Source organism: Hippopotamus amphibius, chromosome 6 (assembly GCF_030028045.1).
Source record: "Hippopotamus amphibius kiboko isolate mHipAmp2 chromosome 6, mHipAmp2.hap2, whole genome shotgun sequence".
In the NCBI taxonomy this organism is placed as follows: domain Eukaryota; kingdom Metazoa; phylum Chordata; class Mammalia; order Artiodactyla; family Hippopotamidae; genus Hippopotamus; species Hippopotamus amphibius.
Window position 1 is genome coordinate 121,479,320 of NC_080191.1, and position 19,695 is coordinate 121,499,014.

Genomic DNA, 19,695 nt, shown 5'->3' on the forward strand with positions numbered 1-19,695 from the left:
TTCTCCACCTCCCTTGATCCTCCAGTCCCAGAAGGCCCCCTCCCCGTCCGCCTTTCCTCTTCTCCCTTGCTTTCCTTCTACACCCCTAGGACCAGTGAGACCTAGAAGGGCCCCTGGAGGACCGAAGACCAGGCCTGGGGGTGCAACAGGCCTCCCGGTGCCAGGTGGGTAGGGAGATTTCCCGTAGCATATCTCCAGATCCTCCGGGCCTGCAAGGTCCCCCCCACCACTGTCTGCCTCTCTTCCTCTTCTCTCCTCCCTCCCTCCCACGCCTGTATGACCCACTCAGCCAGAGACACTGAGGGACCAGACTCGGGAGCCCAGCAGGCCCGCTGGGCCCAAGTGGGCAGGGGAAAGGTCCTCTGCACCTCCCCTGGTCCTCTGCTCCTGGAACGTCCCACCACCAGTCTGTCTCTCTTCCTCTTCCCCTGCCACGCTCCTACGCCCCCAGGACCAACGCATCTGGGAGGGGACCCTGGAGAGTTGGAGACCAGGCCAGGGAGCCCAGCAGGCTTCCCAGGCCAGTGGGCAGCAGAAATGCCTTTCGCTCCTCCCCGGATCCTCTGATCCCAGAGGGTCCCTCCCCACTTCCGCCTCTCTTCTTTTCCCCCCACCACTTCCCTCCTGTACTTCTAGGAAAAAACGGCATGGAGGAGCCTTGGAAGGTGGAGGACCCGCCCAGAAGAAATACCTGGCTGCGCCTCCCCTATTCTTCTGACCTGGAGAGATCCCTTCCTACCCCAACTGTCTGCCTCTCTCTCTCCCCCCCACCCCCCAAGTCCCCCTCCCCGCCGCGCCTCCGGGATCCTAGTGCTGGAGGGGGGCCCAGAGAGTGAAGGACCAGTCCCGGGAGCCCAGTCAGCCTCCCTGGCCAAGAGGGCAGGTGAACCACCCTCTTGCCTCCCCGTTCGCCTGTCTCAAAGCCCCCACCCCCACCTGTCCGCCTCTCCACCTCCTCACCCCTCCTGCCTCCTTCCCACACCCCCAGGACCCAGACAGCCCGAAGGGGGCCTTGGAGGGTGGTGGACCCCGCTGGGGAGCCCAGCAGGCCCCCAAGCCGGGAAGCTCAGCAGGCCTCCTGGCCTCCTGGGCGGGAGAAACCCAGTTGCGGTTTCGGATCTCCCCAGCCCCCAGTGGTCCCTCCAGGCGGGAACCTCCCCCCTCACCCAGCCACCCCCCAGGGGCACCAGTCCCGAAAAGCTTCCCCTTCCCCACCCCCCTGACTTCCCCCAGGTCCTGCCCGGTTGCTCCGGGGTTCCTGCAGTCTGCTTGGGCCTCAGGTCTCCTGCCAGCCTTCGGCAACCTATCTGTTTGTGGGGAGACGTGATCTCCGCGTCTTCCCACGCTGCCATCTTGACTCTGTATTTTCTGATTATTAGTGAATTTGAGAAATTTTTTCATATGTTTATCGGTCTTTTACATTTTTCTTCTATGAATTAGTTAATTCTTTTGCTTATTTTTCTTTTGGATGGAATTTTATCTTTTATTTATTCTTATACATCCATATTTGATAAATATGTTAACTTTTGTCAACTATATACATAACAAGTACTTATCCTCTGTCACAAAAGGCATTTTCATAGTTTTCAATCCTCACCCCTCTCTGTGTCACCTTAGACTCTTTGGATTGCTTATTCAACTTGTTGAAAGCCAAGGAAAAGGCAGTTTAACAACATTGTGTTTTCCTAGCTGTCTTCCTTCTGATTTCTTTACTTATACGTAGACTTTCTCTGTCTAGCAAACCCTTAATTACAGATCACTCCTGAGGCTCCATCCTGAATTCAGTTATACAAACATTTACAAACACTTGTCTGCGTGGTGTACAGAAGATGGGGAAAGTGAATAAGATTCAAGTTGCTCCCAGGTTATCAGGCTGACTTATACTCTAATACTAATATATGTAATAGGGTCTGTGCTGGAGGTAGGAACAAATTACTTGGGAGCATAGAGGAAAAAAGAGTTAATTTTGTTTGGTAGAGGATTAACAGAGACTACCTAGGTAGGAAAAGGAAGAAGTTTCAAGATCATAAGGATTAACAGAAACAGAGAAGAAAAAGTGAATCACATTTGTGGTGTATCTGCTGGAATATATAAATTACTTAGGCTGAGGGCAGTAAAAGGTGAATCTGGGAATGTAAGTTGGACCAAGTTGTGGTAGACCGTAAAAGCTGTGCTAAGGAATTGGGCTTTATCCTGTAGACAGTAGTGTTGAGCCTTTTAAGAATGAGGAAACTTCTATAAATTATATATAACTGTGTATATGAATAAACTTTTGTAAACAAGTTCCTGTGGTATAAACAATAACTTTCAAACTACAAACTCAGTCTATAGACTACATATTTAAAGTGTGTATACATATATATACAACTATATGTACACACACACATTTTTAAAGATGTGTATATACATCTACTTTAAATACATCATCTATAGTGTATGTTTTAGAATAGAGAGAAATTAGAGGCAGGAAGGCCATCAAAGAGGCTTTTATTCAATGAGACGAATAGGGCAGTGGCAGTGGAAATGCAAATGAGGGAATATGCTTCACAGGAGTAGCTCCAAATAGGATTTAGGGACTAAGGAGAGAAAGGGATCTAAGAAGGGAAAGAGTTAAAAATGGTCTTGTTTCTGTGGCTGTCATTAAGTGAGAGAAGGAGCGTTCAGGATGGGAAAGGAAGAGGATGACTTTGGTTTCAAACAAGTTAAACTTATATTACCTGGGGAGTATCTTGGTGGACATGTTGGATGACTGTTGGAAATACAGATCTGAAGCTCAGAGAAAAGATCTGGATTTAATGTGGAGGTGTGGATTTGAGAGTCATTAGCATTGATTGACTTGAAGCTTCTGCTGGAATGAATGAAATTGCCCCAAGCAGTTAAGGAGAGTTGCAGGGAAAATGAGGCTTTAGTGAAGGTTGATAAAGTGTATCAGGAAGTTGGAAGAGAGATAGGAGAGATGAGTATCTCAGAAGGCAGAGAGATCTTTTAATGGCAAAACTAGAGAGAGGTAGAGTAGATAAAGATTGGATAAAGGCTGTTGGTGATTATTAGCGACCCTTGAGAGAGTATGCATCTTTGATTGACTATCATGACTTTTTTTTTAAGAGCTTTTATTGAGATATAATTGACATATAATAAACTGCATATATTTAAAGTGTACACTTTGATTTTTTTTTTCTTATTAGTAATGTACATATGGCAATCCCAGTCTCCCATTTTATACCCCCTAGCCCCAGCTTTCCCTGCTTGGTGTTCATGTGTTTGTTCTCTACGTCTGTGTCTCTACTTCCACCTTGCAAACTGTTTGATTTGTACCATTTTTCTATACTCCGCATATATGTGTTAATATATGGTATTTATTTTTCTCTGTGACTCACTTCACTCTGTATGTCAGTCTCTAAGTGCATCCATGTCTTTACAAATGTCTCAATTTTGTTCCTTTTATGGCTGAGTAATATTCCATTGTATATGTGTACCACATCTTTTTTATCCAGTCATCTGTTGATGGACATTTAGGTTGCTTTCATGTCCTGGCTATTGTAAATAGTGCTGTAGTGAACATTGGGGAGCATGTGTCTTTTGAATTATGGTTTTCTCTGGGTATGTGCCCAGTAGTGGGATTGCTGGGTCATATGGTAATCCTGTTTTTAGTTTTGCAAGGAACCTCCATCCTGTTCTCCATAGTGGCTGTGTCAATTTACATTCCCACCAACAGTGCAAGAGGCTTCCCTTTTCTCCACACTCTCCAGCATTTATTGTTTGTAGATTTTCTGATAATGCCCATTCTAACCAGTGTAAAGGGATACCTCGTTGTTTTGATTTGCATTTCTCTAATAATTCGTGATGTTGAGCAGTTTTTCATGTGCCTCTTGGCCATCTGTATGTCTTCTTTGGAGAAATGCCTGTTTAGGACTTCTGCCCATTTTTTGTTTGGGTTGTTTTTTTGATATTGAGCTGCATGAACTGTTTATATATTTTGGAGATTAATCCTTTGTTGATTCATTTGCAAATATTCTGAGGGTTGTCTTTTCGTCTTGTTCATAGTTTCCTTTGCTGTACAAAAGCTTCTCCCATTATGAAGCTTGTCTTTTCGTCTTGTTTATAGTTTCCTTTACTATGCAAAAGCTTTTTATCATGACTTTTTAAGAAAATGTTTTGAAATTTTCATTACCTATTTACACAGTCATCATATAGTATTTCTTGAAAAGGCCTTTAGTTGAGGTTTATAATTATGATTTCCAAAAATTGCCCTTGTTTTGTTTTTTTATTTGTTTTTAAAGTAAATCAGTCCTTTGTGGAGTGGTATCAGAAGGCCATAACTTGGTGTGGGAACTGTAAATAAAAAAAAAAGATTTACTCTTATTAAGAAATAAAATTTCTACATTTGGTAGAAATTATTTTTCCTTTTACAGTTAGGGATTATTATTAAACACAGTATGTATGCAGCCTTTAATTTAAAGTTGGAAAATAATCTTAATATTTTCACTTCTAAATGTTTAACTTTTTTTTCCTTTATTTTTCTTTTGTCATTAACTAATAATGTTAGGTGGCCCTTTTTTTTTTTTTTTTAATTTTGAGGCACTGGATATTGAGTTCCTTCAATTATTTTATAACTCTCAATTGCCCAGTTGTAGGCTAAACAGTGCCATAGCATTTTCTGGAATGAAATTTGAGCTAGAGTTGAGAGAACCATCTTTTAAACTTAAGAAGATCTAAGAATGTGTACTGGCTGAATAGCTTTAACAGCTTGTTTGTTTTTTATTTTTAATTGTATAATAATATATGGATATTTTTCTTTTTGTAAAAAAATTTTTAAATTATAGTATTATAGACAGTTTTGGCCACTGATTCCTTCCCAGTCCTCTTCCTGGAAGTAATAGCTGTTATTAATATGGGGCATAATCTTTTGTATTAGAAACAGTCAGTATGAAAACTTGATTATAGATTAATTGAAAAGTTGAGACCAAGGAACCACACTACAAAAAGATAGAGAATTATAAAATTAAGACTTTAAAAGTCTTTTACTGTGTGATATATAGTCCTAAGGTATAATGTCGTTTTCTCTTAAAAAAAGGAGAAAAAGAGAAGAGAAAACCTTTATGTAAGAATAAAACTCCATTTCCAGTGAGGATTCTAATAATATTAAAACATATATATTTAACCTCCTAATGTGTATTTTCTGGTTATTTTAGTTTTCAGAGGGCTCTAGGCTCAAACAATTAAATCATTAGTAGACTGGTTCACTTGTTTTTTTTTTTCCTCTTGGTTCTGAATGTTATAAGAGATTTTCACTAGGATATCAGAGACCTGAATTCCATTCATGACTCTATCACTAACTGACTCTGTGACCTTAAACAAGTCACTCTACTTTCTTAGGCCTTGTTCACCTATAAAATAAGGCAGAGTTTAAGATAGCCAAGGTGTTTTTCAACCTTTTGAATTGTAATTTCTCCTGGCATTTAACTTTTTTTTAAAATTTAGTTTATTTATTGGCTGCGTTGGGTCTTTATTGTTGCACACAGGCTTTCTCTAGTTGCAGTGAGCAGGGGCTTTGTTGTGCTGCATGGGCTTCTCATTGTGGTGACTTCTCTTGTTGCGGAGCACTGGTTTTAGGCGGTCTTCAGTAGTTATGGCACACGGGCTCAGTAGTTGTGGCTTGCAGGCTCTAGAGTGCAGGCTTAGTAGTTGTGGTGCACCGGCTTAGTTGCTCCACAGCATGTGGGATCTTCCTGGACCAGGGATCGAACCTGTGCCCCCTGCGTTGGCAGGTGGATTCTTAGCCACTGTACCACCGGAAAGTCCCATCCTGGCATTTAATTCTTAAGTCAAACGTACTGTTTAAAAATTGCTTATGACTACACTTTTGTGTCTGTTTGCATAGGGACAGTATCAGTTATCTGTTGCTACATAATAAATCACCCCAATATTCAGTGGCTTAATTTAGCAGTCATATATTTGCTCATGATCCTGCAGATTGTCAGTTTGGGCCAAGCTCAGCTGGGTGGTTCTCCTGCTGATCTCACCTGGGGTCACTAATGTGCAGTTACCTGGGAAACTGGGCTGAATGATCTGACCCATATGTCTGATGGCTGGTGCTGGCCGTTATCTGGGCCTTCCTGTTCACATGGTGTTGAGGTTCCAAGAGGGTAAGCCCTACTGCAGGTGCTTATTAAAACTACTTGCATTACATTTGTTGATGTCCCATTGGCAAAAGTAAGTGGCATGGCCAAACTCCAAAAGTAAGAGTGGTGGAGGGGACCACACAATGGCATAGACCAAGGAATTATGATTTATTGGAAGCCATTAATATACCAGTCTACCACAGAGACCAAAAGGTATCAGTCTAAACCCTGTACACTAAGGTATCCAAGTGTTGCCATTGACTGAATTGCTGTTATTGATACTGCTAGAATTTGTTCAGTCCTCTGGTGCTTTTTCATCTTGTATAGGCAGTCACACTTATCACTACTTTTATCTACCCTTTCAGCCATTTCTACTGGTAGCCAAGTAGGAACAAGGCCATCAAGATTTTGCCAGTTGGTGATCTGTATCAGGATGAAATTTCTAAGAATATGTTGTGTCTAAAAATGGGGCCCTAGTATAATATGGTATTTACAGATGGTAAGAAAGTGCTGCTTAGAAGTGGTACTGGAAAGCTAAGACTACTTTTTTTTTTAACTTAGAAACCAACAAAAATGGTTTCTGTGTCCACAGTTCCTTCATTTCTTTTTGTGTTTCCTCTCCTTGTCTGATTTTAAGGAACTAATACAGCATCTGGTATATATGTGTGTATATATGTGGTCTGAGCTCTTTCTGTCTATGAGTTTGTCAGTACAGTGGGGAAATGAAATAGTACCTTTTAATAATGTGTTGGGTATTTGGTTCCTGGGTTGGTTGGTTGGTTGATTATTTTTTTGTTTATTTTTGATGTTGGTGATCTCATAGCTGGTGAACTAATGAGTTAACTTTGTTTAAAATAGTAAACATTTAAACACTTTTGGAGACCATTGGAGGCACGGAATAGGTTTTTAAGATCATTAGAGCTGCAAGTTGTTTCAAATACAGAAGAGATAAGTCAGATGTAGAGTTTAAATAAATAAATCGCCCAAGATCACACAGCTAATAAGTAGCAGAATTGACACTAGGCTGCAGATTTAGTGTCTGTGTTGGAAGGAACACGAACAGGCAGGCATACCTTGGTTTTGAAATCTGACTTTAGCGCCTGTTATTGGATAGGTTTCTAATATCGTTCAACTTTCCTCATCTGTAATATACTCTCTACCCCCAAGATTGTTATGAAGATTAAACAAAATGTGTAAGAATGTTTACTACCTGGTAGATGTTCAGTAAATGCTGGCTTTTCTCTCAGTTCAGTGCTCTTTCCACTGCATCAGGCTGCCTACCTTTTATATTTAATAGCTGCCATCTAACCTGTTTAACTAAGGATAGCTCACAACGAATAAGAATGATGAATGATTTTTTTGGTCTTATTTATATTTCAGAAACTTGTTCCTCCCTTCCTTGTTCCTCTCTTCCCTTCTCCAAGTTCCCTTCCCCTTTACCCTCCCATCTTTCTCATTCATTCATTTATTCATTTTCCCTCCCTCCCTCCCCTTTTAACTCCTCTCTACCCTGTTTGATTCCCTAAGGCTAGATGACATATATTTCTTTTTCATATGTTATATTGCCTAATGAAGTGCTGAACATGTTGCAGGTATCCTAATACCTTCAAATATTTTTCTTTATCTTTCTCTGTCATTCTTTGTCAGTTTCTCTGACTTCTTGAGATCACGTGCTCTTCACTGCTTCTTCAGGCTGGCTAGTCTCATGCAACTAAATCTTTACATTTTAGAAACTGATATCTTGAAAGGAGCTTGATAAGAATAAGAGCTGGCAATAAAACTGCAGGTTTTTCTCGACTTACAAATGGCTTATTTATACAGCTAGTCGGAAAAGGATTTCCCTCTCAGAAGATAAGAACCATTCAGTTCTTTTGTGACAACGAGTACCATGGATACCTGAGATATGAAATAGGAGGAAGAGGGTCCTTGCTTCTGGGATTTTTTTTACCTGTGAACTAAGAGAGGATTCTCTTGTGGAAAGGCACTTGTGACAAAAATGTGTTTCCAGTGATTTGAGTTGTGAGTCATAAATAAAACAGGTAGTTTTTAGAAGCATTATTGGTTAAATAGCCTTTGGTTAAGAAATCTGGAAATCAACTTACCATTTAAAATGCAAAGCCACTGTAATTATTTGTTGAATGAGTAAATGAATGTCAAATCAGAAAACTTCCAAATAAGCTTTTTTAAAAGCCCCTTTTTTAAATTGAGGGCTTGTGTTAGTGATGTTTGCATGTATTATACATGCACACATATGTACATTTATATACATATTCATAAATTATGTATAAAACTAATAATCCTGAAAATTGTAGAATAAGGGTTTTATAATAAATTTTTTGTTTATTTTTTATAATAAGTTTTTAAATAATAGCTTTACCGATGTGTCATTTACATACCATATAACTTACCCTTTTAAAGTGTGCAATGCAGTGGTTTTAAGTATATTCACAGAGTTGTTCAACCATTACCACTATCTAATTCCAGAATAAAATTTTAGACAGTTTTTCTGTTTGTTTCCGTTATGCCTTTTCTTCCCACTTGCTACACAAAAATTGATATATCTTGACAGAAAATTTTTTTTTACTGTTTTATAAAAGTTTTTGAATGTTAAACTAAAAGACCAAGATAGGTCATAAGTGAAAGGGTATGAAATATAATTAGGACGTTGAAAATTAAAATTCTTATTTGATAAAATAAAAGAAAGTGTACTATTTTTTACTTTAGCATATATCCTTTGTTGAAGCTTTTGTGTTGAATGTTGGAATAAATTGTCAGTCATATGCAAAACTATGTCTACTTCTTAAAACTTGAATTGAGGAAGGAAATGCTTTGTACCAACATGGCAAATACTTCATTATAATAAGAACATTTCTGTTTCTTCCTCTCATACTACTTTGTTCATTGTACTGTATCTGTCTCTGAGACGTAGAAACTCTTTAGGGAACTGCTTTGATTTTTTGTGTGTGTGTGTGTGTGTGCATTGAAGTAACGTGAACAGTGTTTACAGTGTTTTCATAAAAACAAATTTTTAATAGAATTACTTTAATCTCATGATTTCAAGTCAGTTTTCAAAATTGTTAGTGACCAAATGATACTGTTTTTCTGTTTTTTTAATTGGAGCCTGTAAACTCTTATTAAATGCAGATATGTCTGCTCAGACAGAACATGTGCTTTATTCATAGTACTGCAGAGTTGGGAGGATTAGTTTGCACTGTCATTGTACATTGCTTTTTATATTGAATATACTCTGGGTGAAAATGTGAATCTGAATAAGTACTGAAAAATGCAGTTGCATATAAATACAACTGAGTTTTGGTCTAATCCCCTAATTCAAAATGGCCCAGAGAAGTGTCTGCCAAGGGGTAGAGGGAAATGAGGCACCTTTTCATTCTTTTAGAATATAGAAAAATGCTTTATAAAAATGGATTTTTTTATATCAACAGATAACAAATTATTTTAAAATGTTTTCTACAAAGTTAATGATTATACAAAATATGTTTCCTCATTGTTTTACTTATTTCTTATAGGAAAAGTAGCCATCAAAAAAGAAGACTTGTGTAACCACAGTGGCAAAGAAACCTGGTTTTCACTTCAGCCTGTTGATTCCAATTCAGAGGTTCAGGTAAATATTAAGGATTAAGTGATGGAAGAGATTGTCACACACAGAAAATGAGTGAAAAGCGAACTAATTATACTAGTTCATTTAGAGAAAGCTGATCATACCTTATTTTAAATCTTGGCACCAAACATTATATACCTCTGAGTAACATATAACTGGAAGGAAATGTGTTACCACATGAAATCAAGAATAATATATGTGCACATGTATGTGTTTGGGAGGGCTTATATTAGGAGGATGTTTTTTTTTTCCTGCCTTAGTTCTTTTATTTGGATTACAATAGCAAATTAGTAATTTTTTTAGATGGGGAAACAGTTTTAATGGAAGAGATATGTTTTATTAACTCTAACTTTGAGGAGAATCCTTAGAAGTCTGTAATTTCATCTATTCTGACTAGGATGCTCTCTTTACTCTCTAATAAAGTAGACTTGGGAAAATGTTATTTATTCAAACCATGCCTGAACCCACCATGCAAAGCCTTTATTCCCATACCCACCCTTCCTGTTGTTCACCTTTCTTTTTATTTGAAAGGGTGTCAGTACTCACTTTAAAGCTCTTCTTTCCTCTTGCCAAAATAAGAGATCTCAAAGATTCTATCTAAAGGGAATCCTTTTTTTGTAACCCTGTTTATTTATAAAATATGATAAGGATTGGGAAACCATTTCCCAAGGGCATAACTGCAAGCAGAATTCTTCCTCTCTAAAAGAAGTTATAATTTGCCACTGTGACTCAGAGTTTAAGGCAAGAAAAAAGTACTGCACACACACCCACAGATATTTGCAAATAAAGTGCCTGTGTCTCTGTTTCCTCCTAACCTCTCAAGCATTCTGTTTGATTAAATTCTCAAAAAATTATTTGTTTGCTAAAACCCCTTCTTAAGTACAAAATATAATTGAAACTTCTCCTGTTTTTCCACTCTACCCATTTTATTGTTCTTTTCTTTCCATTTGATGATAACTTTTATTCTTATCCCAGTTATACTATATGGTAAATGATCCAGGTGAGAGGCAATGTGATGAAGTGGAAAGAGTTTTAAACTAGAAGTCTAAAAATTGAGGTCCTAATTTTCATATGTGGTTATTTTACTGACTATAAAATGGGAATGAAAGTTACCATGTTGACTCATATGATTATGAGAATTAAATGAAATACCTTTAAGAGTATTTTGAAAGCTGTTAATAGCTATACAAATGTAAAATATCTGTTTATCACCGGTCAGGTGTCCATTTCCCTAACACGCCTTTACCAAAAGGCAGACGTGAAAGTTTTCAAGTGCTGGTTTTTCCTTTTAATAGTTTTAGCAAAAAGAAAGATAAGAAAAGACTTTGAAAACTTGGTCTAAAATGAAGTTTGAGGATAATTTTAAGATGTAGTTTATTATAGTCCATTCTTTTTCTAATGGCCAGTATAATTTGCTAAAGGATTTAGCAAATCCAGCTCTCCAGAGTTAGAAATTTCTGTAGACTACTCTTTATATAATTATTGGAGATGCTATTAGAGATCAGTACTGGGTAACAGGCTTTTTATTTGATGGTATATGTAAAACTCATGTCTGAAACATGAAAATCTGCAGACAACATTTAACCGTTAGATATCATGACAATTTTTATTTGCTACGAATTATTTTCATGACCATGAGGTATTAACCTTTACAGTTCTTTTGTCCTATGTGGTAGTTAATTTGTAAGATCTAATCACTATTTGAAATAAATTTTAGAAGGAAGGGTACTTTAGGGGATGGGAGGGGTAACACATAACACTTATCACATTAATCTGGTACGTTAGGAATATTGTTTGGCCCCACAGCTGATCTAGGAATATTAAATTAACCTTGTGAGTCTAAAAAAGATAGAAACGCAGCCTGATTCATACAAATCCCATTTTGTTAATAAATTTGTTCACTTGTGTAAGTTTTATAAAATTTTATTAAAATATCATGGCAATAAGAGCAATTGGTGGAGCCAAAGGAAAAAGCTATGAGACAGATTGAGTTCAGTAGGAATTTAATCTAATAATTACTGTTAGTAATTAGAACAGCATATACCAAGCACAGTACTGCGGACTTAATATGCATTATTTCACTTAATCTTCAGATTAGCATTATGAGCTGTAGATAGCATCACCTCCATTTTGCAGATGTGAAAAATGGATTCATAGAGGCTACATGATGTCTGCAAAGTCACAAAAATATTAAGTGAGGGAACCATCATTCCAATAAAGAACTTGTCTGATTCTAAAACTCCTAACCACAGTACTTTACTACCTTTCAGTATTCTGTACTGTTGGTCATAAAAAGGCTTCAACATAGATTATTAGGAGAATCACTTAGGAAAATATGAGTATAAGGCATAGAAGCACACCCACATTAGCTCAAAGGAAAAGGGAGGGACATTAGAAAGTTCCTAGGGAGCTCCTTGGAGTATAATTACAACCTCAATATGGCCAGTGACAGCTAGGAAGTTGTCAGTCATTTACAGAGGCGCTGCATCTTAAGTGGCGATCAGGTTTCTTACTTTAATAGACTAGATACAGTTCACATAGTCAGAGTTATTTTTGAAAAGACTTCAATTTCTCATAAAGTACACTGAAATATTGGGTGATTTGTTTGTTTTTGGTTGACCACTACATAAACTAGCTGACTTGCATTTGGCACCACTGTGAATGAAAAATACATACTGTATCTTTAAAGTATAGACTTCCAGTCAGTATAGCAGTGGATACTGCAGAGGCAGGTAGGAATGAGACCCACTGATTCACTTCTCCCTTCTCATGTGCTCATTGTGCTCCTTAAGTATAAATGCTCACTCTTTACATAATGTTTTTCTTCTGTCCCTTTTCTTTTGTAAAGTGAATAGTTAATGTTTTCTCTCTACCTTTTCATCTAATTTTAATAACTATTCACTTTGCAAAAATGAAGGGGAAAGAAAAAAACATGGTTTAATGATGAGATTGCATTGTATTCTTTTTGTATGTCTGATAAGACTAATGGGTCTCTCCCTTCTGTTTCTCTCCATAAATCCACTCAAATTTCTTGTTGACAGCTAAAAAATGCCAGGTCAGTCTTTGAGCCTGCTTGACCATATGGCCCTCTCACCCTCTAAAGTCTGACTCAGTTCTCTGCCACAATTTAGAGAGAAAATTTGGCAGACTTGGGTCAGATGCCCACTGCAGTCTAATTTGATATGATTGGGGACTAAAGTTTTGGGGCATTGCCCCCTAAGAAAGAGGTTTGGGTAGAGGAAATGATTGGTTCCTCTACTTCAGAGATGTTTAATTTCCTAGCTTTAACTGGCATTTGTACCCAAGAGAGTTGCTAAATTATTGTTGTTTGAGGGTTTCCACTGTGACATGAGAACTCCAGTATATAGGATTCCCTTCAGTTCTAAAGTTCTAGGGAATTAACATGCAGAAACATAATTTAGCCCTCAAATGAAATCCATACTAGTAAGATGGGTTTTATACAAAAACAGTTCAAAAATTACTAAGAACACTAACCTCTTAACTTTGAATTGTTTCCCAGATGCTTTATTATTGCTGTTAATGTTAATTATTTTCAGTTTTCTTTTCAAGCATTTAAGACAATATTAATAACATTTCATGAGAGCATTTTTCTACACTCTTTTTCCCTTTTCTTTTTTGTTTTGTTTTGCAGCATTCCCCTGTGGCTTGAACTATTCTTTTCTCAACTCGCTATAATCTGCCTTTAGACCCCACAGTGGGTCAGAGGGAGAGCATAGACAGCTCTCACTAATGTTACCCATGACACTGTGTTTACTAAGTCTAGTGAACATTTTTCAGTCCTCCTCTTACATGGTCTTTCAGCAGCTTTTGATACTGTTGACTGCTCCCTCTTTTTTGAAGCATTTTTCGCCTTAGTTTCTGGTCCTGGTGTTGTCATCCTACTTCAGTTGGTGTTCTTTTTCTGTATTCTTTGCCGTGTAAGCAAAGTTAATGAGTTGTGTTGGTGCCCTTTGTTATAAATCCTCGTTGGGCTTAGGTGGTCTGCAGCCATGCTTTTAGCTATTTGGTCCTGGAACTCACAACAAACTTTAAGTATTTTTCCTTTCTTCATTTTTTAGGTACTATGATAGAAAAGCATGCCTTTATTTGACTGATTAAACCAAATCTCTCATATGGAGAAGTTGGTGCTCTCATTAATTAAGGGTGTTTGTCTCATACAACTTGTACAAGCAGTAAATCCAGATGTAATGTCAATCACATCCTTTTGGTCTAATTACTTAGTTTAATAAGTCTTTACCAACAAGCTTATCTTGAATTTCTGGATCATGCTGTAAGTTATTGATTGTTTTATAGGTTTTTTTTTTTTTGGTGTGTGTGGGGTGGTAATATGGCTTCTGCCTTACCTATTTAAAACAAGCATTTAAAAAAATACAATGATTATCGCTAATAATGCATAAATTGGGTTTTTTTTACATGCTCAAGTAAGACATAATAAGAATAAAGGAATTTTAGAAATTTCATTTGTAAATTTATAAATGTGGAATAGTAAAGGAATGAGTCATTCTAGATCATAATAAATACTTCTTTAAAGAGAAAACAAATCCATCCATAAATAGACAATATTAAGTAAAACATTTATCTTTTCATCAGATAGGCAGTTGTGTCTAAAATGATTTATAGAAATTAATTACTATATATAAAAACATCCATCAGAAATCTAGAAATTTCCTTCATATGAAGAAAAATTTTCAGCAGTTGTAATATACTGTGTCCTGTGGAATGGTCTTAATGTTTTGTGATAAAAACTAAAAAAATGTTTAGACTCATGATGAAGTTTTTAAATGCATGCATTGTGTTTTGCCCAAATACCTATATTCATTTGAATTTCCCAAATTGTATGCAGAAATTCACATAGTATCTTCTATATGGTACCAAGAATATACATACTGTAAAATTAAAATATAGATTTTTCTATGTGAAATTTTTGTAAAAGTAACTGAAAGTTAGAATATAAACCTTCAGACAGTACCAGAGTAATATAAGTTCCTAAATATGCTGCCTAATACAAATTAATGTGATATAATTGCTTATATATCAACCTAATTAGTGCTATGAAATATATATAGAATAATGCCCTTTAAGTATTCGATTTATTTTTAAATAAAAGTGTAGAATATAGTGTCAGATATTTGACCTTCCATTATTTTCTGACATACATAAAAGGTATACTATTTTGTCTCTGAACCTCCCTTAGGAGGTTGGATAATGCGAAAGCTGTTGTGGACTGAATCACATTGTATGTTTATCACCAAATATAGTTCCTTGTCAGCATCTTACAGTTACTTTGTAAGTAATGTCCCTGTTTTTTTTTTTTTTTAGTTGCCTTAGGATTTTCTCTTTATCTTCTGTTTTCATCAGTTTTACTATGCTGTGCCTATGCGTGGTTTTCTTTTTATCCTCCTTGGGTGTTCCTATGGGCTCTTGATTACTGTGCCTTGATGTCTTTTTTCAGTTTAGGAAAATTCCAGGCAATTATCTCTATTTTTCTCCCCTGTTCATTCTTTCTCCTCTCTTCTGGGACTTCAATTTCATGAATAAGAGACCATTTTACTCTATCTCATATGTCTCTTATGCTGTCTCCCTCTCTGATTAATCTATCTACTATTTCACCAATCCTCTTTTCAACTGTGGCTAATCTGTTCATTTTGATTATTTTATTGTTTAATTCTAAATTTTTCATTTGATGTATTTCATAGTTTCCAGGTATTTGCTGAGGTTTTCCTTTTGTTTTCTATCTCAAAAAAACAAACAAAAAAAATCAAACAAAAAAACTGTCAGTTAACTCCAACATCTGTGTGTCTTGGGTTGTTAATTTTTTGGTTTTCATGTTTAGGGGTGGGGTGGGGTGGTGGTGGTGGAGGTTGGTGTTTGGTCTTATGGCCTGCTTCATAATTTTTGGTGGAAAGCTGGACATTGAAATATGAAATATTTTAGGGATAACTTGAAGCTCTGCATGATATTTTTTTCTTCCTCCAGAAAAGATTTACTTTTGCTTTTGGTATGTGGTTAGGCTGGAGGCCAATCACTTTAATCCAGTTAGGGATTTGGCTGATTCCAGGCTAGGTTTCACTGTTTGTAAAGGCTGGTCTACGTTGTTCATCATTTGTACTCAAGCATAGGCCTTTAAAGGTTCCAACAGAAAGCCCGGATGTTTACGAGGCCCACTCTATCTTGGTGGGCACTGGGCTCATTTTTACCATGCCCAGCATGAGATTGTGGAAAGTTTTGAGTAAGGTTTTCAGCCTCTCAGGCCACTGCTGAAGTTAGGGAGTCCTTTTCAACAAGCTTCTTTGGATGCTCTACTGGCAACTTCTGTGTACATCTCATTGGCCAGAACTCTATCTTATGGCTATCCTTAGCCACTATCCTTGGCTTCAAGGGAAACTAGGAAGTGTTTTGGTGAACTCATATTGTTTGCTGAAGTCTCCTTTCCTCCACCAAATTAACTTGTTTTGCCACAGTCCAAATCTATAAAATGATAATAAATATAAGTAAAACTGAACTTTCATGTGACTATAGTAAGGAATACTAAATTTTTCTTAAATGTTTTCAGATTTGGATTTCTAACACAAAAAGTAGCTTCAAATAATTTTTAAACTTCTTGTTCATTTTTCTTTACCAGAAAGCAAAACACATTGGTAGTAGAAACTTTAAAAAAATCTAGATGAACAAAAAGAAAAAATTTGAAATCCTGCCAACCAAAGATAAGTTCTATCAATGTTTTGGTAGATAGCCTTTATATAGTAATATATATATAGTATATTTTATTTTTATAAATTAACATTGTATTATACACCCTCTTTTGTGACTTGTTTCTTTTAGTAAGTATCATATATACTTTTCCATGTTAAAGTATATAATGATGTAGTGTTTTACAGTTTAGAAATTATAATTTCCTTAATTTAACTCATAATGCTTTTTAATTTTAGTGTTCCACCCTTACAGTGTGTGTCTTGTGTCTGCTCATTCTCTCCCTACTCTTTTCTTGACCGGGTTAATATATAATTATGTTATTGTTGACTAATACCAAAGGAATGTTCTGTTTAACAGCCACTGGGAGAAATGAACATATTAGGTAGACTCTGACTTAATGATAATGATTCTTGGTAGAACCTCATTAAATATCTTTTTATTTCCAGTCTTGACTTGATACAGTGCTATGATTTTTAGTTGTGAATGAATTATTATACTTTTTACCTACTCTATATTAATAGTTTTATTGTTTTAAAAATAGATCCTAGACATTTCCTGAGAAGCAGTTGGGAGCGCCTTGTTAGTATACAGTTTCTACCATAAAATACGTACATGTTAAAATGGTACAGCTGCTTTGAGATGTAAATGTTGGTGCAGTTGGCTAGGCTTACTCATTAGTCAAGTGACACAGATGCTGGTATGATGGCAAATATGATTCAGAATTCTAGTTGAGTAATATTATAAACTACTACAGGTCATGAACCTTCTTGAGATCACTCTTGAATAGTAGGGGTATTAAATGCTGGACTAATGAGAGACCTATTTTATAAATTACGTATGGTTTTATAGATATTTGTGTCTAGATTTTTAGTTGAAGATTTGCTAGATATAGTTCCAATTCCACCTAACTTCTAATTTTATGACATCTGATGCCTTTGTGTTTTAGAGCTTAGCTTTCTCATGCGGACTTTTGTGTTGAGATCCATCGATCTTTTATTTTTTTTATTTTTTTATTTTTTTTTATTTCTCTGGGGGTACACCAGGTCCAATCATCTGCTCCTTCACACACATCCCCGTATTCCCTCCCCTCCCCGACCCCCCCCGCGAGTCCCCCCCACCCTCCCCGCCCCAGTCCTCTAAGGCATCTTCCATCCTCGAGTTGGGCTCCCTTTGTTATACAACAACTTCCCACTGACTATTTTACAGTTGGTAGTATATATGTCTGTGCTACTCTCTCGCTTCATCTCAGTTTCCCCTTCACCCCCCGCCCCCTCCCATACCTCGAGTTCTCCAGTCCATTCTCTGTATCTGCATCCTTGTTCTTGTCACTGAGTTCATCAGTACCATTTTTAGATTCCATATATGTGAGTTAGCATACAATATTTGTCCTTCTCTTTCTGACTTACTTCACTATGTATAACAGATTGTAGTTCTATCCACCTCATTACATATAGCTCCATCTCATCCCTTTTTACAGCTGAGTAATATTCCATTGTATATATATGCCACATCTTCTGTATCCATTCATTTGTTGATGGGCATTTCGGTTGCTTCCATGTCCTGGCTATTGTAAATAGTGCTGCAGTAAACATTATGGTACAAGTTTCTTTTGGGATTATGGTTTTCTTTGGGTATATGCCCAGTAGTGGGATTACTGGATCATATGGTAGTTCTATGTGTAGTTTTTTAAGGAACCTCCAAATTGTTTTCCATAGTGGCTGTACCAACTTACAGTCCCACCAACAGTGCAGGAGAGTTCCCTTTTCTCCACACCCTCTCCAACATTTGTGGTTTCCAGACTTTGTGATGATGGCCATTCTGATTGGTGTGAGGTGATACCTCATTGTGGCTTTGACTTGCATTTCTCTGATGATGAGTGATGTTGAGCATCTTTTCATGTGTTTGTTGGCCATCTGTATGTCTTCTTTGGAGAAATGTCTATTTAGGTCTTCCGCCCATTTGTGGATTGGGTTATTTGCTTTTTTGGTATTAAGCTTCATGAGCTGCTTGTATATTTTGGAGGTTAATCCTTTGTCCGTTGTTTCATAGGCAATTATTTTTTCCCATTCTGAGGGTTGCCTTTTAGTCTTGTTTATGGTTTCTTTTGCTGTGCAAAAGCTTTTAAATTTCATGAGGTTCCATTTGTTTATTCTTGATTTTATTTCCCTGATTCTGGGAGGTGGGTCAGAAAGGATGTTGCTTTGATGTATGTCATAGAGGGTTCTGCCCATGTTTTCCTCTAGGAGTTTTATAGTGTCTGGCCTTACATGTAGGTCTTTAATCCATTTGGAGTTGATTTTTGTGTATGGTGTTAGGAAGTGTTCTAATTTCATTCTTTTACATGTTGCTGTCCAATTTTCCCAGCACCACTTATTGAAGAGGCTGTCTTTTTTCCATTGTATACTCATGCCTCCTTTGTCAAAGATAAGGTGCCCATATGTGTTTGGGCTTACTTCTGAGTTCTCTATTCTATTCCATTGATCTTCCTTTCTATTTTTGTGCCAGTACCATACTGTCTTGATCACTATGGCCTTGTAGTATAGTTTGGAGTCAGGAAGCCTGATTCCACCAACTCCATTTTTCCTTCTCAAGATTGCTTTGGCTATTCGGGGTCTTTTGCATTTCCATACAAATCGTAAGATTTCTTGCTCTAGTTCTGTGAAAAATGCCATTGGTAATTTGATCGGGATTGCACTGAATCTGTAAATAGCTTTGGGTAGTACAGACATTTTCACAATGTTGATTCTTCCAATCCAGGAACATGGTATGTCTCTCCATCTGTTTGTGTCGTCTTTGATTTCTTTCATCAATGTCTTAAAGTTTTCTGCATACAGATCTTTTGCCTCCTTAGGCAGGTTTATTCCTAGGTATTTTATTCTTTTTGTTGCAATGGTGAATGGGAGAGTTTCCTTAATTTCTCTTTCTGCTCTTCTGTTGTTAGTGTATAGGAATGCAAGAGATTTCTGTGCATTAATTTTGTATCCTGCTACTTTACTAAACTCATCAATTAGTGCTAGCAGTTTTCTGGTAGAGTCTTTAGGGTTTTCTATGTATAATATCATGTCATCTGCAAAGAGTGACAATTTTACTTCTTCTTTCCAATTTGGATTCCTTTGATTTATTTTTCTTCTTTGATTGCTGTGGCTAACACTTCCAAAACTATGTTGAATAATAGTGGTGAGAGTGGACACCCTTGTCTTGTTCCTGTTCTTAGAGGGAATTCTTCCAGTTTTTCCCCAT

The 19,695-nt window shown here is 37.0% G+C and overlaps 1 protein-coding gene across 3 annotated transcripts in view; it reads left to right on the forward strand.

Moving 5' to 3' along the window:
* Positions 1-19,695, forward strand: part of RASA2 (RAS p21 protein activator 2) — a 126,570-nt gene that overhangs the window by 34,427 nt on the left and 72,448 nt on the right. For all 3 annotated transcript variants that reach the window (XM_057738761.1, XM_057738762.1, XM_057738763.1), the window contains one exon: positions 9,650-9,744. In XM_057738761.1, coding sequence (XP_057594744.1) covers positions 9,650-9,744 — 95 coding nt within the window. The remainder of the gene's footprint in view (positions 1-9,649; positions 9,745-19,695) is intronic.